Source organism: Aquarana catesbeiana, linkage group LG04, assembly GCF_042186555.1.
Source record: "Aquarana catesbeiana isolate 2022-GZ linkage group LG04, ASM4218655v1, whole genome shotgun sequence".
NCBI classification, from domain to species: domain Eukaryota; kingdom Metazoa; phylum Chordata; class Amphibia; order Anura; family Ranidae; genus Aquarana; species Aquarana catesbeiana.
The window spans coordinates 560255189-560277952 of NC_133327.1; the positions used below are offsets into that span (position 1 = coordinate 560255189).

Sequence of the window (22764 nt, forward strand, 5' to 3'; positions counted from 1 at the left end):
GTACAAGACCCATAATCAGGAACGTTCAGAAATTAAAAAAAAGGGCACAGACATGGATGCTTGTACTGTAACGCCAGATGGTTCAAGTCTTGGCTGGTTCAGCCAGAAAAGCCCAAGTTTAGAACCATGTATGGGCAGGCTGATTGTACGATCGATTTATCAACTTGGGTACAACCAGCCTGCTGTATTTTACATGCAATTATTGCAAGCGGCTGTTATAGCCCTAGCAATAATCACTGTTTTCTTCTGGCGGTAGGGATTTCCCTATCAACTGTCCATGTTAATGGGAGAATCAATTCTCTCCAACTATAGCCGGCCTAAGAACGTGCATGAGCATGCACTTTGCAGATTCCATCGACAATGCTGTTAGATTAGCAATCGTCTAGGAAAATCCAACAAGGTCCATTTAAAAAAAAAAATAAAAAATCCCTCAACTGGCCAGAGGGGTCTGAAAATTGCCATATACATCATAACCATCTTGTGAACTAGCTGGGCATTGATTTGAAATCAACAGGGAGGGTGTGGGCCACCCAACATAACTTCACAGTGATGTCCAAAATCCCTCGCAATCTAAAATATTGCCACGTCAACAAAAGCACAATGCCGAGGGCAATAAAACATTCAGACAAACAGGTGTCTGACATCCACATTTGAGAAGTTAGCTTCACACTTTAATTGTGTCTTATTTGTTGGAGAGGAGTTCCATTTCACTTTAGCGAAAAAAAAAACAAGAAACATCCTACTATCAACAGGTCCTTCGTTTTACAGCAAGTCGTCCCGAGAGCCAGACCACAAACGCAGAGGGGTAAAGGCCAATGTCCCTCAATGGACTCCAAGAAAAGGATTTTGGGGAGATTACAAAAATTCCTATTTTTTTCATCAATTGAGACACATAGGAAGTCCTTTACCTTCGGGACAATCATAATCAATCCACCTGAAGACTGGGCAACACAGCAAACAAACTCTAACTGGATCAACAAGAGAGGACTGTGGACTGCCTGCAGCTCAAAAAAAAAAAAAAAAGTGGCCTTAAGGACCTTACGCACGAAGCTGGCACCAGGTGAGGCCACAACAATCACCTGGTAGTACTTGGAGAACATGTGAACAGAGGACTAGGTGGCAGTTGTTGATGCCAAAAACCCCAAGAAGCATTCACAGATGTAGTAAAGCAGGGGTGTCAAACTGGCGGCCCTCCAGCTGTTGCAGAACTACAAGTCCCATCATGCCTCTGCCTGTGGAAGTCATGCTTGTCTTACAATGCCACATTGGGATTTGTAGCTCCGCAATAGCTGGAGGGCCACCAGTTTGACACATGTGTAGTAGAGAATGCCTTGATGAGAAAGGGGTTGGAACATGAGGAAAAAAGCTTAAATGATGGCCTGTCTGAGACATTTAGAAATGGTGCCACAGAAAGTTTGTGTACCCTTAAGGTGATAATCCACGATGACACAGAAATTAAGGGCTGAAAAATCTCACAGCCCCAACCACATCCAGACTATTTTCCTTTAGGTAAGCCAGACAGAGGAACAGAAAAACAATGTACTGGATGAGTTAAAGAAAGAACCTTGGGCAAGAAGGAAGACCTGGACCTCAACATTACCTTGTCCCTATGCACAAAAAGAAAGCCAGAAAGGGTTCATTGCAGGATAAGGTTGCCAGTTCAGACACTCACTCCAGAGGGGATGGATACAAGGAATACCACTTAGTGTAAAAAAAAAAAAAAAAAAAAAAAACAACTTTCTAATGGGTTACAACAGCAATTTTTTTTTAAGTGCAGAGAGTCAGATTCGGATCCTTGAGAGTGACGGAAGCAAAGAGTAGGTTACAAACCACCCAAAAGATGACATCAGCACTTAATCCTACAAAGTACCTTTTTAGAGACAAGGCAAGTGCTGAGACACTGCCAGCGGCCCTGGACCTATTAAGCACTCTGCAACCAATGTCTTAAAGTTAAAGAAAGTATGCTAGCTAAAATAGGCCAGTCATTCACAAAACACAGCTGAAGAAGTTAATCTTCCTAAGACACTAGCAAACTAAGGCATTCTTGGAGTAGAAAGAGTTAACCAGGGCTGATCTACAGTTTTTTTATTTGCAAAAAAAAAAAACACACAGGATTGTGAAACCCAGCTAAGAATAATCTAAACCTCTACTCCTCTGGTGCCCAACCTGCAGCCTGCCACCTTTTGTGGCACCTCAGTGTTCCCCGCAGACACGCATCTCTTTTTCCCTATTGCCCTGTTATAGTAGTGATTTCTAGCAGTCTCGTAACGTGTCACAAGTCAATGACTGTCTCCTGAATCCTGTCTCCAAGAACTTCTAAGCATGTTCACAGTTACTGACCATCTCTTGTAGACTGTTCAGTCTTGGACCATCACTTGTATCAGGTCTGTGGTTTCTGACCATCTCTTGTATTATATCCACAGCCTCTGGCCATCTCCTATAGTATGTTTGTAGTCTCTGACCATTTCCTGTATCATGCCATTAGTCTTTGACTAAATCCTTTTGGGTCTGTTCTCTGACACTCATACTGAAAATGAATATTCACTAAATGTTATGTGCGTCCCTTTGGCGATGTCGGGGGCCACACTTGATGCCCACCATTTTAAGAAAGTTGACCACCTCTGCTCTACTCTCACAAGCTAAAAAAGATTAGTCTGCATAAGGAGGTAAAAACAAGCTATACAATTTGGATAGAGAATAACCCAGACCTTAAAATATTTATTATTCAACCGACAGACATATAAACTGCCCATCATGACACCTCCCCATTTCAAATTAGAAAATATATTGAAAATGAGCTGTCTGAGTTAAAGCAGAACACCAGACAAGAAGCTGAATACACATTAAAAATGCACATATTGGAACAGTTTTACCTGCATTTCTGTGCAGCTACTCTTGTGATTCAGGTATCTGCCAGCCAGTCCAGCCAGACCTTCAACCTCCACTGTAGCAGGTCAGCTTGGGGCAAGAAGACTGGGCCAAACCGCACTCCTTACTGTCAGTTTGGCAATAGTTCATCAGTATATGAATAAGGTAATCTGCTCTCTCCTGTTCACTGACAGAACACGCACCGTACATACAGCAGAGCCTGACTGGTTCAAAGTGCTTGCTGTCCAGTCTGATTGCTGCTGTGAGGGGGGGGGGGTAGGGTTTAGAGGTAAAAAAAAAAAAAAAAAAAAAAAAAAAAAGATTTTCTAACGACTATAGAGCCACGTTACTTGCTGCATATTTTATATAACTGGACTGTTAGAGGGGAGATTTTTCTTTTACATGCTTTTCCCTCTCTGTACTTGGAGATAAAATTGCTGTGTGTAAAGAGTGTGAAACACCCTTATGCATGTCAACCCCTTTAGAGTTTTACTACTTAACCTTTATTATATCTATATTAATAAAACACTCATTACAAAAACTGTCAAAAAAAAGTGTAAAAGAAAAAAAAAAAAAAAAAAAGACACAATCAGAGCCCACTGTTATCTCAAAAAAAAAACGTTAGGAGTGCATCATATATCTCATTTTATTACTTGCCATCTATTTCTGCCTTTATACTTTAAAAGCAATACTCCAGGCAGATTTAGAAAAACATTAAATGCTGCAGTTAAGTAGTCTTTGAAACATCAAAATAATGTATGTTTAAATGCAGCTTATGTAAACACCTAAACTGCCTTCGTATCATCCTCTTGTTATCTCCTTTACAGAAGCACTCAGACTGCAAGACGAAGAGGCAGTGCTCTAAGCCAATCGGGTGTAGGACTCATCAGTATTCTGTTGCTCCTTTATTATTCAATTGCAGGCTGGAGAAGGCAGTTGACCTGTTGGATTGCTTAATCTCAGCAGAGAATAATCAGGTCCCAAGTCTGTGGTTGGGTTTTGTAAATTTCAGGACTGAATGGACAGACAAGTGACACAACTTGCAGGTTAAAACAGCTAATTTTTTCATATTTCAATCGTGTACTTAGCTATTTTACAGGTTTCCAGCTTTATTTTTTTTCATCCTAACAAGCTGCTGCTATAGTGGTACACACAGACTGAAATTTGGACAGTTAGTGATGGTTCACACAGGGATGGCTTCAAAGTCGTCCGACTCTGAAGCCGCGCCGTACAGTGCGACTTCAGCATGGCTTGCAAAATGCCTTCTGTATAGAAGTCAATGCAAGCCGCTCTGAAGTCGCCCCAAAGTAGTACAGGAAACTTTTTCTAAGTCGGAGTGACTTGAGTCGCTACTATTAGAATGGTTCCATTGTAATGCATGGAGCGCAACTTGTCAGGCGGCTAAGTCGCCTGACAGGTCACCCCTGTGTGAACTGGCACTTCCTGGCTGAATTTTGTTACATATATGCCCAGGTTAAATATGACAAATTGCTTAACATTTGCTACCTTAAGGTGTCCACAGACATTGGGTTATCAATTGTTTGCGTCTGTAGATGGCTGAGAATTCTCATAAGAAACATTGATCAGACCGGTTAGAAAACCTGATCTGATTACTATTATTAAAGTTAGTTAGCGCAAGAAGTTGCCTATGCACATCTCTACCCTTAACCAAAAGGAGAAGTAGGGCCAAACCATTTTGGCTATACTGTACTTCCCCTATGGATCACAGGAGTGCATTTTCTTCTGCACTCAAACAACTCTTTTTCAGCCAATGGAGGGCTAAAGTCCGCTATCAGCTGATGTCGGGATCCACCCACATGCCTGGACTGGCAGTTGGCTCAGCAAACCGCTGGGAGACAGTCAGCCGCTCCCACCTCCTCCACAGCACAACGCTCCAGTGAGTGCAAGAGGGGCTGAACAGAGAGCCAGTGACTGACAGTCTCCTCTCTGCTTAGAGTGGAGGGGAGAACTGAGTGATCAGTGGTGTTTGATTGCTCAGTTCTCAGTGCAGAGCCAGCGGGAGACAGATGCAGCATTGGAGCAATCCTGCATCCACATAGGCAAGTATAAAAACATTTTTCCCAACCCCATACTTCTCTTTTCAATGTTTATCAAGCATTAACGTTTATCCAGAAATCAGGAAACGTAGACATCTAAAACATGGTTGAACAATGCCTGTATGTCTGAAATCTATAACTAAAAAAATGTCAACATCCTAACAATACAATCTCTTTATTACCAGAAAAAACTAAGATGAAAGTAAACAGCTATGATAAATTAAACAATACAATTCTGAGTTTAAATGATGTAGTTAACAAATAAAGTGAGTATTTTGCACGTCAAATAAATACAACAAAAAGAAAACAACTGGTACACAATACAGACTAGCTCCTTACAACAGTATAACTTACCAAAGGATTTCCTGTACTTAGTCAGTAGGGATGAGCTTGGATTTGGCTGACTCCCACCCAATCCCTGTGGAAAATTACCTGGTCGCTGTTGATTGAGTGGAGTGGTTGGGAGTGACAGCTTCCTTTTAGGTTTGGCCTGAACCCAAGTTCGAACCAAACTTAATTCAATCCCTATTTGTCAGCCAAATTGGCCCCCCTAAGGTTTTGCAACGTGTAGGAGTCACAACCTTGGATTCTTGGAATCACCTGCTGGAGGAACCTGCTATCATTGTTCCTAAAGCCAGATAATCATTTACCAAGAAAAAAAAAAAAAAAAAAAAAGCCTCATACACAAGTGCCTAAAGAGAACACTAGGCATACCTAGTGAGTGAGGCAATGGAGACTAGTATTAGCACATGTAGGGATCAAAAGAACCCCATGGAGATTATCAAAAGCTAACAAAAAAGAGACCACTGCAGGCTCTGAAATAAACTGGACTGGGGTTATAACGGAACAGAATCTTGTTTTCCTAACGGAAGTAACTAGAAAGTGCCAACGTAAAATTTAAGAGCAGCAACCTAGGCAATACAAAAAGTTGCAAAAACTAGTTTTCCTATTCTTGTATTTCAGCTCTCCATCTTACAATTCTTAAAGCTTCACACTGTTGCAATGCATTATCAAATGCGCGTTAAATGTGTTACATTACGACAGCGTATTCATTTTAAATGGGCTGCCAAGCACCACAATAGGCATTTAAAACAGAAATGCTATTTTTTTGCAGCACAGCACAACAAAAGACTTCTGTGCATTTTGGTATGCCGACAAAAAAATTACAGCATCAGAGCCAATACCTTGCATTTTGGTAAAATGTGTATTTACCACGAATTAACACAATTACACAGACGTGAAACCCGCCTAAGAATTATGCAACACAGACATGTTTCCCTTCAGAAATTTTGTATCATGCCATCATGAAGAGCATAAGCATCACTGGATGCAAGCTATTATAATTTTTTTTAAAGGTGCATTCGCGCTAAATGTTAGTTCCTTGAAGTATTCATAATAACATAATGAGCTCACCAAAGAGGATTGTCTGCCTAAATCATGTACAGATGCCTTTCTTTAACAAAAAGAACTGCTGACACGCCACAATAAGCATTTTCCCAGCGGTAAATATCAAAATGAGCTGATGGGAAAGTTACATTAGACATCTCTTCAGTTTTATTGATGCAACAACCCTGACTGCTGGTTCACACAGGGGCAACTTGTCAGGCAACCTAGCCGCCTGACAAGTCGCCTCCCGTTCTGTACTATGGAACCGTTCTAATAGGAGCGACGCAAGTCGCTCCGACTTAGAAAAAGGTTCCTGTACTACTTTGGGGGCAACTTGAGGCAACTTGCATAGACTTCTATACAGAAGTCGTTTTGCAAGTCGCCGTGGAAGTCGTGTGCAGGTCGCCTTGGTGGGGCGACCTGCAAGTCGTGCCGCCCCTGTGTGAACCGGGGCTGATGGTATATTCAGTCAAACCTCTCCAAGCTGTAAGTTCAGGAAAAGAGACTGTTACCAAGGTCCCCCGATACAAGTTCTCTAACACTGTGCCCATCTTTGTCATAAGACTTTTGGGTGCTATGCTTTGTTGAAATAGAATTCACACATTTTAAGAGATTAATGGTTTAGCTAATTTAGATTAGCTTTCTTTTTTTTATTCTTTGCAATTTGAAGTCAATCAAAATTAATTTATTTTATCTGCCATTTAAAAAGCATATTCAAAAACCTGTATAACACTGATGGGCAAACTAAGGTAGGACTTAGTGCTGCTTTTACCAATCGAGAAACCAACAGGAGTTCCAACAAGCCAAAAGGACTTGCATTTCTATCAACAAAATTCCAGCTATGAATTTTTAGGTTCTTTGGCACCCCGGCTCCTGTTGGTTGCTGCACAGTATAAAACTATTTGTTCAGCACACTAAAAAGTAGGATAACATTTGTCCTACGACTACAGAGCAGTTTTAAAACCTACATGACATATTTGAACACAGAAAACTATAGTCAAAGAGATGTCCTGCATAATGATGACCTTCTGTGTTAAAGCAAACATATGCAGTATGTAAACCAGTACATTTTTCAGCAACAATTGTTACTAGACCTTCATATTTATATGATTACTGGCAATTCAGTGTTATGCTTCTGGGAGAAAGTTAGAGTAGACATTAGTACCACAAAAATAAAAAGTTTGGAATATTAACAAGATACATTCACAGCTGGACTGGACTCGGTTCTGAAAAGTCCAGCAAGAATGAGTTCAGTAGCTACTCCAAAGAAAGGATTATTGAAAGGCCCCAAGTGAAGTAAAGCAAAGAGGGGGAAAAAAAAAAGAAGCAAAACAGAATTGGATCAGATGAAAGACGGGCAAGTATGTTTGGGAGCAAAAAAAAAAAAAAATTAAATTATACAAGACAAGGGAGTAGAAGTCAATTCAAACTGGGAAAAAGAAGATGATCAATAAAAGGAAAAGAAAAAAAAACTAAAGAAATGTAAAAGCAAAATTGAAAAGTGAAAAGGCAAGAGCATTTTGAGGTGGAAAAGGCTGGTCATTAAAGAAGCCGACTCATGGGCTTTTGTCTTCTACCTTGTACCCAGAGCTGGATTTGGACCCTACAGAACGTTTGGTGCTCTCCTTTTTTGGGGTTGGTTTTTCTTTCGCTTTTGGTTTTGCGGGAAGAGTATCGTCCTGAGTATCCTGTGCATTTTCTCCATCAGACAAGTTCCCAGATGAACTGCCCTTAAACAGAAAAGTACACATGAAAACTATTAGCTAAACCAAAGTCATTTATAACCAAGTTACATATGGACTGGAAGCAGAATAAGAGTTAAAAGCTTTGGTGCATGAAGAGAACTAAGATTTATTTAGTATTGCTGAATCTTGGCTTCATTCTTCACATGACTGGGCTAATAATATTCCTGGACATGCTCTCTTTTGGAGCGACATGGTAAAAGGGAAAGGGTGGTGGTGTTTCTCCATGTGAGAAGTGATCCTAAAGCGAGTGTGAACGAGGACCTTGTTGATGTGCAAGCATTATGGGTGGAACTGCATATGGGTGTGCATACTAAAGTTAAATTATTGGCGTTTGTTGTTACAGGCCAACCAGTGTCAATGAGGAGGTGGAGACTCAACCCCTACAGATATAGAAAGGGCTGCAAAGACTGGGTAAATAATCATAATGGGGGATTTTAACTACTATAAAATGAGTGGAGTAATGGCACTGCCTGAAAAGTAAAAGGGTTGAAATTCATAAACTTATTACAGAACAATTCTATGGTACAGTTCACAGAGGGTCCGACTAGGAATTATGGTATACTGGACATGGTAATTTCCAACCATGTGGAGTTTATTATTAATATTCATATAAAAACATCTTAGTAGTAGTGAGCAGAACATAATTTAATGTTAGCTGTAAACGGAGATGGAGGAGAAGATGGAGAAGATGGAGGATGATGGAGGAGAAAAAAAAAGACTTTTTTTCACCTCATTTACCAAGCTCTGGAGCAACGTGTAGTCTATTTGCCTTTTTATTAAAATCAACCACAATACCTTTTACCATGTCCTGTACAATGCTCTGAGTTCTAAGTGAGGTTCACACTATAAAATTATCATAATTTCCTTTTTCTTTTCCATTATGAACAATATTTGGATATTGAGAGAGAACAGACTTACTGAAGAGCCTTTGATCTTTTTCTTCTCACTGCGTCCTTCCTCAACCTCATCAGAATCACCATCACTGTCAAACGCCAACAGTTCGGGATCAAGGGGGTCTAATGGAGGCTCATACAAAGCTGTGTTTAATGGCAAGTACCGGAGCTCATTGGGAGAATACCTGTAAAGTAAAAGACACTTTGTGTCTTCTGAACACCAATTTAGGCTCCCAACTATAGAAAACTGCAAAGAAGCTAGAATATTTCCGTAATCAACACAATTCCGTTTCAATGTTTTAAACCAATTATTATAAAAAAAATATTATTATCACAGGAGGGAGTTCAAATACAAGATCACACGGAGAACAAAAAGGACACACACACACACACACACACACACACACACACACACACACACACACACCTCCTTGCTGAGGTTGCTAGCAGCAGAACACCCACTTACCGCACCTACTTGATTAAAAAAAAGAGACTCTACCCTCACTTTCTCTAACGATTTGTATTATGGAAGGGTATTTTGTGTAATCAGTTTAAATGTGGATTTTCAAGCAAACTGTATGAACTGTTGTAAATGCCTATTCATGAATAAATCCGCCTCCTGCCATACTATATAGCCAGTTAGCAGCTATACATTTAAGGGTTACCTATTGGTGAAGTTTCCCTTCACTACTTGCCCTAGAGATGCAAGTAAAAATCTCCCCAAAGAGAAGGCAATTCCCACCTCTAACACTGTCTTGACTGAAAGTTTTTGCCCCTGCTCCTGTTCAGGGGGACATTTGCTAATTTCTTGATTACACCCAATTTTGGTCTTAAAAACAAATGATTAATAGAACAAACAGTGAATACAAACCACAACGGGCATACACATAGCAATGAAACCAAATAGAGAGGGGACGGGTTAAAGCCTCTATCAAACTAAAAAAGGAACTTGAGTACTACTCATACTTTACAGGCAGGTACATCTTAAAGAACAAGGTCAAAGTGAACAACACGAGTGCAAACAAAATTAAGCTATAGCCTCAGATTAGTGAGCAAAGGGCCAGGTCATACATAAACCTCTGCTGTGTTTATTTATAAATATTTCCCTTTTTACTGTTAGGCATTCTGCCATCCAGTGGTATGAGGATGGCGATGCAAGTTATTTTCTGTATCGTCTGCTTGCACACACCAACAAACCCTGCTGCTGCAGATGAGCATTCTGATACATAAACGGCTAACACTGCTTACACCAAGTTACAAAATTAACACCTCTGCATGACCAGTAATATTTTTTTATGGGGTAGGAATGGAACCCCATTATGATGTCGCCCCCCCCCCCCCATTTACTGCTCAATTTATGAACCAATAAAACCATATTAGGTGGACCGTCTTATTTCAGTGCAGTACAGTTCTCACATTGTATACCTCCCTACTCTGCCTGACACTATGCAAAGGCCATCAAGAGGATAGATCCCTGGGGTCAAGTCCTACCCTTCTCTTTGTTCCTTTTTTAGTTTGTACATAATAAGAGCTCTTTAAAAAGCACCCAACTCAAGTGGTGATGTGTAATGTGTAGGAAATAAAAAACCAAATATGCAGCAAACTGTAGAATGAATATATATATATATATATATATATATATATATATATATATATATATATATATATATATATATATATATATACATACACATATACATACACACACATATATACATACATACATACACACACAGAGAACCCCCCCCCAAAAAAAAAAATAAAAACCAAACAATCAACAGTGCTTGTTCTGTGACACATACCGACTTGCCTACAGATTAGACCCAGCAGGATTATTTATATGGGCAGGTCTGGTATTTGTCCTTTCAAAATTTCAAAAAGTGTCCCAGTGAGGATCTTTAAATAGTATGTAACTGCATGGGGGACACAAGCTATCTTTGTATCATTCGCTGCTTACAGATCTTAGGCCGGCCATACACAGAGCAAATTTCTTTCCTGCAACCATCAGTTCCCTCAACACAGACTGTGTTGATGCGGGAATCCCTTTCGCCCAGCGGGGACGGCTTCCACAGACCGTGATTATTGCTAGTGGCTTTAGCAGCCACTAGCAAAAATCCCAGGTAAAAACCGCCATGTTAGTTGAATCTTGGCCGGTTCCTGATTAACTGGCCAAGATTCGAACCGTGTATGGCCTGCCTTACAGGATCCTTTCCCTTATAACATTGCAGAAGAGATGGCAGCTCCATCCAATCACCTCTCTCCTGCAAGATGAGAAAATCCCTCATCACTGGGGATAGCCTTTCAAACTGAGCTTGGTGAAAGAGGGTATGCACTAGTTAATGACCCCTATTTACTACAGGACCTGGGCCTGCTAAACACCCCAGAGAACCCTCCATCCATTTTCACTCAGCAGTAATCACTGTTTTTGGATTAAGAAAAGTTCAGTTTGGTCGCTTACCAGTTACCTTTTGTGGACGATTGTGTTTGTATAAGCCCCGATGGGGCAAGGTATAAACCCATGTTCTTCACTCTGACCATGTTCCTCACCCCACAGTACACATTCTGAGGCACTGCTTTTGGGACCCAAGAAAGTGAATGGTTCCGGTTGACAATTAGTTTTTCACTTGCTCTTTTCTTATTCTGCCTTGTTCCTACTCTTATGCCCTTAAGCTCTTCTCTCTCCTTTTATTCCCCTCTCATCCACTCTTCCTGGGGTGCACCAGATATTAGGCCGTATAAACCCTATGCCCCCCTTAAAGGATAAATTCACCTTTGGGAACATGTTGTTCCACCTGATTTTAGGGCGGAATATGTAACACGTTCCCAATGCTGCTGACGCTGCCCGCCCTCCCTGTGGCAGCATTACGGGGAGAAGTTCCTTGTACTAACTGTCACGGTTTAAAAAAAAAAAAAAGGTGGCTGTGCGGGGCTCCACCCACACAGCCACATCATTCATACGCAGAGCTCTGTGTGTGAATGAACTACAAGTCCCGACAACCTTAGTGGCTGTCGGCTTGTAGTTCTCAATGAACTACCACGGTGCTGTGGTAATTCATTGAGTCTTCCTGTCAGTGTATCAGCTTACCAACACAGGATGTACAGGTAAGCAGATACACTGACAGTGTGCAGGAGACCTGCATGGCATTAGCGATCTCCTGATCACTGGTGTAATGCTTTACAGGCTCCTACTACATAAAATGCACATTTTTTTTTTACCTGCAAAAAGATGTGCATTTATTATTTTTTTTCAAAAGGTGAACTTATCCTTTAAGAGTGCCCTTTGGACTTGGCTTTCATAATGGTCTATATTTCACTGTAGACACATGTTGTTCAATTGAAATTCCATGTTGCTCTTTTTTGGGATCCAGGTACCATTAGCCATTTATAAATCTCCATTATAGTAAAGGTGAATGTGTGCTAACTCTCCACATACGAGGTCTTTATTATGGGATGCTGTCGTGGAGGCGAATTGGTTAAGCTTGACTTGGCTCTATTGCTTCCTACAGGTAAGCATAAACTGAAAAGGTATTTCTAATCTTCCTACAATGGCTATTACACTTAGACAGCTAGTACAAAACCTCCCTATCCCCCACTGTCTACAGTCAGAGCCATAGGCAACTATTGTCACTGCAATCTGAGCAAAACTGACACTTCTTTATATTAAACGTTTCTATGAGAGAGAGAGAGGTGACAAGGCCCAACACCAATCCTTGCAAGGAAACTTCTGTGGTTATGATGCATATTTAGTCCTAATGGCAGACAGCTTTTTCAAAGGAATGAATGGAGAGTGTGGCAATGAGCAGACTGCAGCACCCAGCAAATTTTGCAGTCTTTGTTCCGTTTTTACTGCACCCTCCTCATATGGTAATACGGTTTAGCATTTTGGTAATGTCGCTACATATGCTATTATACACAATATCTTTATGAAACAAGAAAAACAGACCTTTTGTAATATTCTTGAAACTGTCCAGGTATGAGGGAAACAGGATAGGGACTCACTTTTGTAATTTCAGTAGGCAGGATTTTGTACTTTCCCTGAGGTACCTGTATTACCTAATCAATAACCGCAAAAAAAAAAACAAAAAAAAAAAAAAAAAAAACACACGTAATTAAAAATAAGCTGATAGTTCCTTTAAAAAACAAACGGATAACCAAAAATCCTCTTATGTACAGTACATTAAAGTAGAACTACTGGCAACACTTTTTGCATTCATTTTGGATAGTTACAGAGAGTTATAACCCGTGTCAGATTTTTTTTGCCATGTTTGTCACATTGCAGAGATTTTACTTCACTTTCTGGCCCATAGCAAAACAGGAAGTGAGGGGAATTCCCTGCAAATTAGGGAAATCCTTGAACCCCCCCATGTCACCAGAACTCGTGTCCCCATTGGAAGATTTCCCCGCTATTACTTTTCTGAGGGCAACCCAAAATTTGTGATTTTCAATGATAATGATACACAGAACAAATAGAGGGCGAACCTCCTTAATGTAGGCGCAGACAGCAATACAAACTGACAGGGGTTCTAATCCCTCTCCACTCTAGCCAAAACTAAAAAAGATGAATTCCAAGTAAAGATATTTTTACAAAAGTTATATTGATCCAGTTAGGCCAATGTAGCAATGCATACACCATATCTGGCCTATCCCCCTGGAAGCTAGAAACACTGCTACTACAGTGATCTCCAGTAGCTTCCAGATCCTCTGTGGAGAGGATGCCCTGCTGCATTGTGAACACAGGAGGCTACTTGGTCTGCACAGGCACCAGAGAACACTTTGCATTATCTTAAAAAATGCAAAGCATTCTCTGGGTGAAGTGGAGACTGATTTTACCTCCCTACCTCATCCAGAGAACGCTTTGCATCCATTGAAAAAAAAATGTAAAGTGTTTTCTGAATGGCACCCGTGCCAAGCGGCTGACCTTCTGTTTTCGGTAAGCACCAGAGCTATGCCCTAATACAGGGCCCAGAAGCTAGTGGAGATCACTGTAGTTGCGGTGCCATCTATATTCAAAATTTTTATTATTATTTTAGTTTTTTTTTTACACTGTTCATAAAAAAATAAATAAAAATAATAAAATTGCGTCACTTTTATATTCCTATTACAAGGAATGTAAACATCCCTTATAATAGAAAAAAGGACCTCCTAAATATGAGATCTGGGGCCAAAAACCTTAGGATCTCATATTTACACTAAAATGCAATTAAAAAAAAAAAAAAAAAAGATTTTTATAACAGCTTACCTGTAAAATCCTTTTCTTTTGAGGTACATCACGGGACACAGAGCCTCGGTAATTACTGATGGGTTATAGGGTATCACTAGGTGACTGGACACTGGTCACACCCTAGACAGGAAGTTCAACCCTCTATATAACCCCTTCCTGGGGATGCCTCAGTTTTGTAGCAAAGCAATATAAGTGTATTAGAAGAGGGGCGGGACCTCTGTGTCCCGTGATGTACCTCAAAAGAAAAGGATTTTACAGGTAAGCTGTTATAAAAATCCTTTTTTCTTTCTCGTACATCACGGGACACAGAGCCTCAGTAATTACCGATGGGATGTCCCAGAGCAATGCTATTTGAGGGGAGGGGACCACACAAAGTAGGGTCTAATCAGACCTGAGGACCTTGTACCGTTGCCTGCAGCACACGCCTAAAGGCGATATCCTCATGCCTTCCCACATCCACCTGATAAAATCTGGTGAATGTATGGACTGAATACCAGGTTGCGGCCTTGCAGATTTGAGCCATAGAGGCCCGGTGATGCACCGCCCAAGTAGCACTAATAGCCCTTGTAGAGTGTGCCTTGATTCGAAAAGGTGGAATTTTCTGTTCCAAACCGTAAGCTTAAATAATCATTTGTCAAATCCATTTTGAAATGGTAGACCTTGACACAGCCTGTCCTCTACTGGGACCTTCTGGCAGTACGAACAAAACATCCGTTTTGCAAATTTGAGCAGTTGCTTCCAGATAGACCTTGACTGCTCTTACTACATCCAAAGAATGTAGTGACCTGTCTTCCGTAGAACAGTGATCTGGAAAAAAGGAAGGTAGAATATCTTGGTTTAGATGAAAATCCAAAACAACTTTCGGTAAAAGCTAGGATGAGGGCGCAATACCACTCTATCCTTGTGTATGATTAAACAAGGCTCTTTACAGGAAAGAGCTGCTCTGATACTCTTCTAGTAGAAGAAATGGCTACCAGAAAAAATTTACTTTCTTGTCAACTAGACCAAGGGAAAAAGGCTGTTTCTGTAAAACTGACAGAACCAAAAATTTAGGTTCCAGGGGTTTAGGGGCGCCCTAACCGGAGGATTGAGACGCGTTACCCCCTGTATAAAGCTTCGGACTAAAGAAGGCGAAGCAAGTGGCCGTTGAAATAATACTGACAAGGCCGAGACCTGGCCCTTGATGGTACTCAAGGCCAGCTTCATTCTAATTCAATTTGTAGAAAGTCAAGAATTCTACTTATGACATATTTTCTGGGATGCCAAGCCCTGGATACACACCAGGAGATCTAAGCTTTCCAGACTCTTATGATAAATCATTCTGGAAGCTGGCTTTCTTGTATTAAGATACAAATCACAGGACCTGAAAGCCCACGACTCTTCAGAATGTGGGTTTCAATAGCCAGACCCTCAAATTTAGCGTTTGTAAGGCAGGATGGAACACTGGACCTTGGGATAGCAGGTCTGGACGTGACGGTAGGGTCCATGGGGGACCTACTGCCATCTTTACTATTTCTGCATACCAAGCTCTTCTGGGCCACCAGAAGTACCGACTTCCTTTCCTGCCTGATTCTGCGAGGAGGTCGTGGCAGTAGCAGAATAGGAGGAAATGTATAAATCAGGGAGAATTGATGCCATGGAGTCACCAACGCATCTGTCCCGCATGCAAGAGGATCCCTTGTTCTTGACACAAAGTTATCAATCTTATAGCTGAACCTGGATGCAAAGAGGTCTACATCCGGAACCCCCATCTTTGGCATATGGCCAAGAAGACGTCGGGGTGAAGAGACCATTCCCCTGGGAATAACTGCCGGCGACTCAAGTAGTCCGCCTGCCAGTCCTCTACTCCCGGTATGAAGATTGCCGATATGCATGGCACATGCTTCTGCCCAGATTAAGATCTGGTTTACTTCTCCTTGGGCTGCACGACTCCTGGTGCCTCCCTGGTGATTGATATAAGCCACTGCTGTGGCATTGTCGGACTGGATCCTGACAGGGCAACCCTGTAACCTGAGTGTCCAGGCCTTTAGGGCTAGATACGCCGCACGGATCTCTAGAATGTTGATGGGTAAGGTCCTTTCTGTTTTGGACCATCTCCCCTAGACAGTCGATTGTTCCAGGAGTGCTCCCCAACCCGAAAGACTGGCATTTATTGTTACCACTGTCCAGGCAACTAAAAAAAAGGGTTTTCCCTTTTGCAGATTTTCGGTTATCAACCACCAACTGAGGCTCTGACGCACTGTAGGAGACAGGCGCATCGGGAAATCCAATGTCTGTTCCAGGCAGACAGGATACTGTTTTGCAGCAGTCTTAAATGAAACTGAACATAGGGAACTGCTTCGAATGAAGCCACCATCCTTCCCAGTAGCCTCATACAAAGGCGAATAGGAGGATCTTTTCTTTGCCCTGACTACCTGAATCAGTTCTTTTATGGTACTGATCTTTGCCTGGGGTAAAATACCCTCTTCTGGGCTGTATCTATGACCAGACCGAAATACTCTAGTCTTCTCACTAGTTTCAAAGAAGACTTCTTTGAGTTGAGGAGCCAACCTAGGTATTCCAGGTAGCTGACTGGTGACCAAGCTTTGGTCCAAGCGGGCTACCGAGCGGTCTATCAAGAGTCGGTCGTCTAGGTAAGCTATTACCATTATACCTAGGCCCTTAATCTGGCCAGCGGAGGGCCCAAGATGTTTGTAAACACCCAAGGTGCAGTAGCTAGCCCGAAGGCAGAGCTATAAACTGAAAGTGGCGTTTTTCTACTTTGAAATGCAGGTACTTTTGATGAGCAGGGAAAATAGGTACATGCAGGTATGTGTCCTTGATGTCTATTGACGCCAGAAATTCTCCTTCTTGTAGGATGGAGACTACCGATCGGATCGATTCCATGCGAAAGGATCATATCTTTAGGAATCGGTTTAGATCCTTGAGATCTAAAATGGGTCTGACATCTCCATTCGGTTTTTGAAACCGTGAAAAAGATTTGAATAAAACCCCAATCCCTGCTCTTGCGTGGGAAACAACCACGATAACTTTTTGCGACAATAGTCGCTCCAATGCTGGAAGAGAGACTTCTTTTTCTCTGGGTCTCTGGGAACATTTGATCTGAGGAAACAAGGAGAGGGGAATTCTCGGAACCCTAATTTGTAACCTAGAGTTAATGTGGACATCACCCATCTGTCCCGGAAATCCTCCTACCAGAGCCTTGAACTGTACTTCTTTATAAAGAGGCTTTAGCGTCTTGTCTAGTAGGCTTCCTCCCACAGGACTTCTTTTGTCCCTGGGTCGACTCTGAGATTTATTTCTTGAGCCTGACGGAGGAGGCCGTCGCGACTGCCTGGAGGCTGATGCTCCTGGCACTGGAGACAGAGCCTGTTTAAAAGAGGGACGTATACCAAATCCTCTCCAAACAGCCTTGCACCATGAAGGGGAAACCCAGCCAGAAGCTTCTTACATAGTGATTCGGCTGAAATTTTTCAACCATAAGATTCTACGCATATGTACCAACCCAAGCGCAAGGCAAAAGGTTTGGATGATAGAATCTCTGATTGCGTCAACAGCAAACAAAAAAACGCTGATAGGTTGGCAAACCTGTTTAAACATGGTCTCTCAAGTATTGACAGACTGATTGCTGCCACTGCAGGTCGAGCTATTAGGACCTTCTGCCACTGAACCTGCCAAGAAGAAAAACACTTTTCAACAGGAATTCCAATTTCTTATCAATTGGATCCCTAGGTATCTGAGCATTGTCGACAAGACAAGCCAGACTTATTTACGGAGGAATGGCGGCGTCAACTGCCGGTATACCCCCTATTTTAGTATATTTTTCCTCCATAGGATAAAGTGTTGCAAAACTTTTTTAGGCGGAAAAAAAAATGTATATCTGGGTGATCCCACTCAGAATAAATAAGCTTTTTCAGTAACCACAAACAAAAAAGCATGTGTAGATAGAGGAGGCTTCAGTGAACCCAAACTAAAGGAGGGTTCTTTAACTGACTCAGATACGGGTAACCTGAATGTGGAGCGGACCAATCCAGCAAGGATCTGTACTAAGACCTTCTCATCCTGAGAAGCTGAAGAGGGCCCTTCTCCACTTGGGGGGGGGTGCTGCAGAAGGGGGGTCCTCAGAGCCTGAGGGAGATCCCCTAGAGCCTCTGGTTTTTAGGGTATTTGTACCTCTTCTACCCATAGTGCAAAGCAAACAAGGTGGAGGTATCACAAAAATGCCCTCCTCTGACCACCCCCCCTCGTTTTTTCAAAAAAAATGCGCTTTCCCGCGCGAGCCGACCCTCCGGGACAAGCGTGGAGGGGAGGCTGGGGTGGAGGAGGAAGGAGAGAGGCCAGCAGATGATGGGGTCTGCCACATGGTAATGGCGGCAGTGGTGATAGTGCGGTATACTACCGCCTCACAGACCACCGCGGACCCCCTAATCTTGGGGGGAATATCCCTGCAGGAAGAGCCCCCCATCCCATCCTACCTGGAGCTCGGCTGGAGGAGCTGTGCAGCGTGAACACTGAGACAGACAATCAAGCATGTGAAGGTATGCGCTCTTGGCAGCCCTCGGTGGCGACAATAGGCATAGCATACATTTACTTAAAGGAGAAACCTACTAGAATTAAAAAATTCTGTGGAATCTCCCTTACCTTATCCAGCTGCAGGGTTCTGTTATACAGACCCAATCTTTACCTCCCACGGTGGGCTCCGTTTGGAAAACCTTCAGAGACTGGGGCCTCCTATGGATAGGGGGATCCGCAGTTCTGGGCCTGTAAAGCACCCGACCAAGAATAAGGCTAGAAAAACCAAATTCTGAAATGCGGGGTCCAGCTTTCTAAAAAGAGAAGGGTTACAGGTAAAACCTTGTTTCTTCGGACACGAGGCCCGGGTACCATCCAATTCGGCCTAGAAAGGACACTTTGAAATGGATCCGGTTCGCCTGGTTTGCCCCAGTATAGGATATAGGATATTCCCTTTGGAGCTTAGCACATCTTTACACGTCCAACACCTAAGACACTGGCGAAAAAACTGAGGCATCCCCAGGAAGGGGAGGGGTTATATAGGGGGTTGAACTTCCTGTCTAGGGTGTGACCAGTGTCCAATCACCTAGTGATACCCTATAACCCATCGGTAATCACTGAAGCTCTGTGTCCTGTGATGTACGAGAAAGAAAAAAAAAAAAAAAACGTTTTAAGAGCTACGGGTGGAAGTGACGTTTTGACGTCGCTTCCGCACCGCAATGGTATGGAGACGGGTGGGGGCCATCTTCCCATCACTCGTCTTCATACCAAGCCAGGAAGAGGACCCGATCGCGTCCGCAGCTACCGATAGCTCCAGTAAGCGGAGGGCACCAGAGAGTGGCAGGAGGGTGGGGGGTCCCTCTCCCGCCGCCGATAAAAGTGATCTTTTATCTTAAACCGGACTGCTCACTGAAGAAGAGGATACCGGGCTTATGGTAGCTAGCTGCTGCCATAACAAAGATATCCCTCAAAATGCTGACGTATATCGGTGTGAGCAGGTCCGGAAGTGGTTAAAGTGGAACGTTATCCATAACGACATAACAAAAGTAATGTTGTTCTTTAGCTAGGAACATACATTCAAAATTAATCTGTATGCTACCAAAATTAATGTGTGCCATAAATTGCCTTCAGCTTTGTTCCGGCTTCTTCTTGCTGGAGGCTTCCATTTTGCTGATGTCTAGAGCCCTTGAGCAGTAGCAAATCTTTAGGCTGTTAGTCAGCCCTCTAGTGGCTTTGATTTTTGGCACAGTGCCTAAAAATAGATGTGCAGAGAGGAGTGAAACTATTTCTGAATTTTACACAGTATAGACACTTATTTTTTTTTATGTTTTACTATGCTATATCTGCGAAAAGGGCCAGCATGGAGTGATCTAGCAAGACTTAAAAGTGGCACTAAACCCACATCAAAAAAAAAAAAAAAATCAAATGGTGTATAACATGCTGTTCATACTCAGCCACTATGAGATTTGTTTTCTGTATTCTGCAAAAAAAACAAAAACAAAACAAAAAACTGGTTGATCCTGCTGCTTGCTTTCTCCACCTTCTGTCCATGTCACCAATTCAGCTAGGGATTTATCAGCTGTACTGGCAACTCTGCATATGTTCAGTTTTCAGCGAGTTACTATGCTGAGCATTTCCTCCCTATCACATCTGAACAGCCCATGTGAATATACACAGTGAAAATTTACAGCCCACTCCCTCCCTCCTCCATGCCCACTAACCAGCTAAAACACAATGGGGACGGGATATTACATGTGGATTAATGTTGGCTTCACCTCCCTCTTATTCTAAGACACAGGCTGGAGGGGCATAACACAGCCTGTGACTGGCAAAAACCCACCCCCACCATGTTATTTCCACAATATAATAAAGATCTGATTTCAAATATATATTTGTATGGACAATTTAAAACAGTTTATTGAGATTATCGATTTTTGCTCTGTATTCCGGAGCCAGTTTTTTTTTTATAGAAAAGACAATCTAAATGAACCGCTTCAATACCGGGCACTTTCACCCCCTTCCTGCCTAAGCCAATTTTCGACTTTCAGCTCTGTTAGACTTTGACAATTGCGTGGTCATGCAACGCTGTACCAATATGACATTGTCCCGGAACGAGAGGGGATCCCGCCCACCATTTTAAAATACGGCAGACGGGAGGTCGTTAAACAGTTCCTGACAGGAACAGTCAATGGCCTGCCCTGTGTTTGATGCATGGAAATATGTAAAAAACAAAAAAAAAAAACCAGAAACAAAAAACACACCACGCGTTTGGGAATGCACGTTCCCTCTATGCCTAGTGTGAATGGGCCCTTAAAGTAATTGTATTATTTAAAAATAAACATGTTATACTTACCTGCTGTGTGTAATGGTTTTGCACAGTGCAGCCCAGATCCTCCTCTGCTCGAGTCCCTTGCCGGCTCTTGGCCTCTCCCTCCTGTTGAGCGCCCCCCACAGCAAGCAGCTTGCTATGGGGGCACCCGAGCCGATCCAAAGCTCTGTGTGTTCATTCAGACACGGAGCCGTGCTTTGGTCCCACCCACTCTCTCTGATTGGCTAACTGACTTTGATTGACAGCAGCGGGAGCCAATGGTCTCAAGCAGTCAGAAGGGAGAGTCCCGGAAGGCCAAGGCACTCGTGTACATCGATAGAGATGGGGCTCAGGTAAATATTGGGGGGGGGGATTATCTTAATGCATAGAATGCATTAGGATGAAAAGCCTTCTGCCTTTACAACCACTTTAATGCTGTTGATAAAATGCTGTGTCTTACATGAGTCTGTAGGTCAAAATACGCTCTCCTCTCTTCCATCCTTTCACGGTTTAAATTGCTGTTAAATTCCGCAGCTTTTTTGGCAGCTTTCTTGATGTACTCTGGAACTTTGCTTGCTTCAACTTTCTGTGTATTTTGTTGCTGTTGTTGCTGTAAAAACATAATATTCTAGTTAGAGATAACAGGCAAGTCATTTAGTCTAATATTAAATATAATTTGACAGTAAAACTGTGTTTACTTTCCCTGTTTCATCCTGATCACATACGTCATTCTGATTATCTTCAGTAGTCATCTGTTGCAGAAAAATATTGATATAAAAGCAGTTTGTGCTGTGGTTCTTAAAAAGCCACTTAATGTATTCTTTAAACCCAACACAACAACTATTATGAGCACTCCAAACTTTTTTAAAAGAATGTTGTGTAAAATCGAATACAGCTGAACAGCATTTATTGTACAAATATTTGAAAAGAGGTTTGTAACCACGCCAACTATGGCAGATTGATTAAAGACAACCTCGGGTCCAAACAGAAACCTTTGTTATATAGTTTTTAATAGAGCTATTTAGATTTCTAAAGATAACCCTACTTATTCTGTCTCGGTTTCTGAATTTGCAAGGTTGGCTGAATTCATATACACAGATATCCTAAACTAGACACCTGGAGAGCTTTAAGATCATATGGCCAACAGGAGCCATATTGTATAAGCCTGCCCACAGGATTACACCAATACAACTGGTGCATGAATACTGGAAGGAAAGGGAAGACCTAAACATAGATGAGCGCTCACAGATTCTACAACTAGCTGAATTACAGGCAAGATACATATTGCCACAATGATACATACATTAAATATGAAATTTCCCAAAGTTGCCAAGACCAGATCCTGCTCAAAAATGTATAGAAAAAAATAGGATTTTTAAACAGCTTGCCTGTAAAATCCTTTTCTTTGAGGTACCTCACGGGACACAGAGCCATAGTACTTACTATGTGGGTTTAATAGGCCACCTTCAGGTGCTGGACGCTGGCATGTCCTAAATAAAAAGTGCCCTCCCTAAATAACCCCTCCCACTGGTGGGAGTACCTCAGTTTTGTAGCAAAGCAATACACATGTATACCAAAGAAGGGAGAGGCCTCTGTGTTGCGTGATGTACCTCAAAGAAAAGGATTTTACAGGTAAGCCGTTTTAAAAATCCTATTTTCTTATCGTACATCACGGGACACAGAGCCATAGTACTTACTATATGGGATGTCCCATAGCAATGCCAACTGAAGGGAGGGAGACACAACAAAAGTAGGGCACCAAGAGACCAGAGAA

The 22764-nt window shown here is 42.1% G+C and overlaps 1 protein-coding gene across 5 annotated transcripts in view; it reads right to left on the bottom strand.

Moving 5' to 3' along the window:
• PHF10 (PHD finger protein 10) overlaps positions 1-22764 on the bottom strand; it is a 76363-nt gene that overhangs the window by 26166 nt on the left and 27433 nt on the right. For 2 of the 5 annotated variants that reach the window (XM_073628000.1, XM_073628003.1), the window contains 5 exons: positions 21689-21742; positions 21451-21600; positions 12893-13002; positions 8975-9134; positions 7889-8041 (listed from right to left, as the gene is read on the bottom strand). In XM_073628000.1, coding sequence (XP_073484101.1) covers positions 7889-8041; positions 8975-9134; positions 12893-13002; positions 21451-21600; positions 21689-21742 — 627 coding nt within the window. The remainder of the gene's footprint in view (positions 1-7888; positions 8042-8974; positions 9135-12892; positions 13003-21450; positions 21601-21688; positions 21743-22764) is intronic. The other 3 variants (XM_073628002.1, XM_073628004.1, XM_073628001.1) reach the window with 2 other exon arrangements.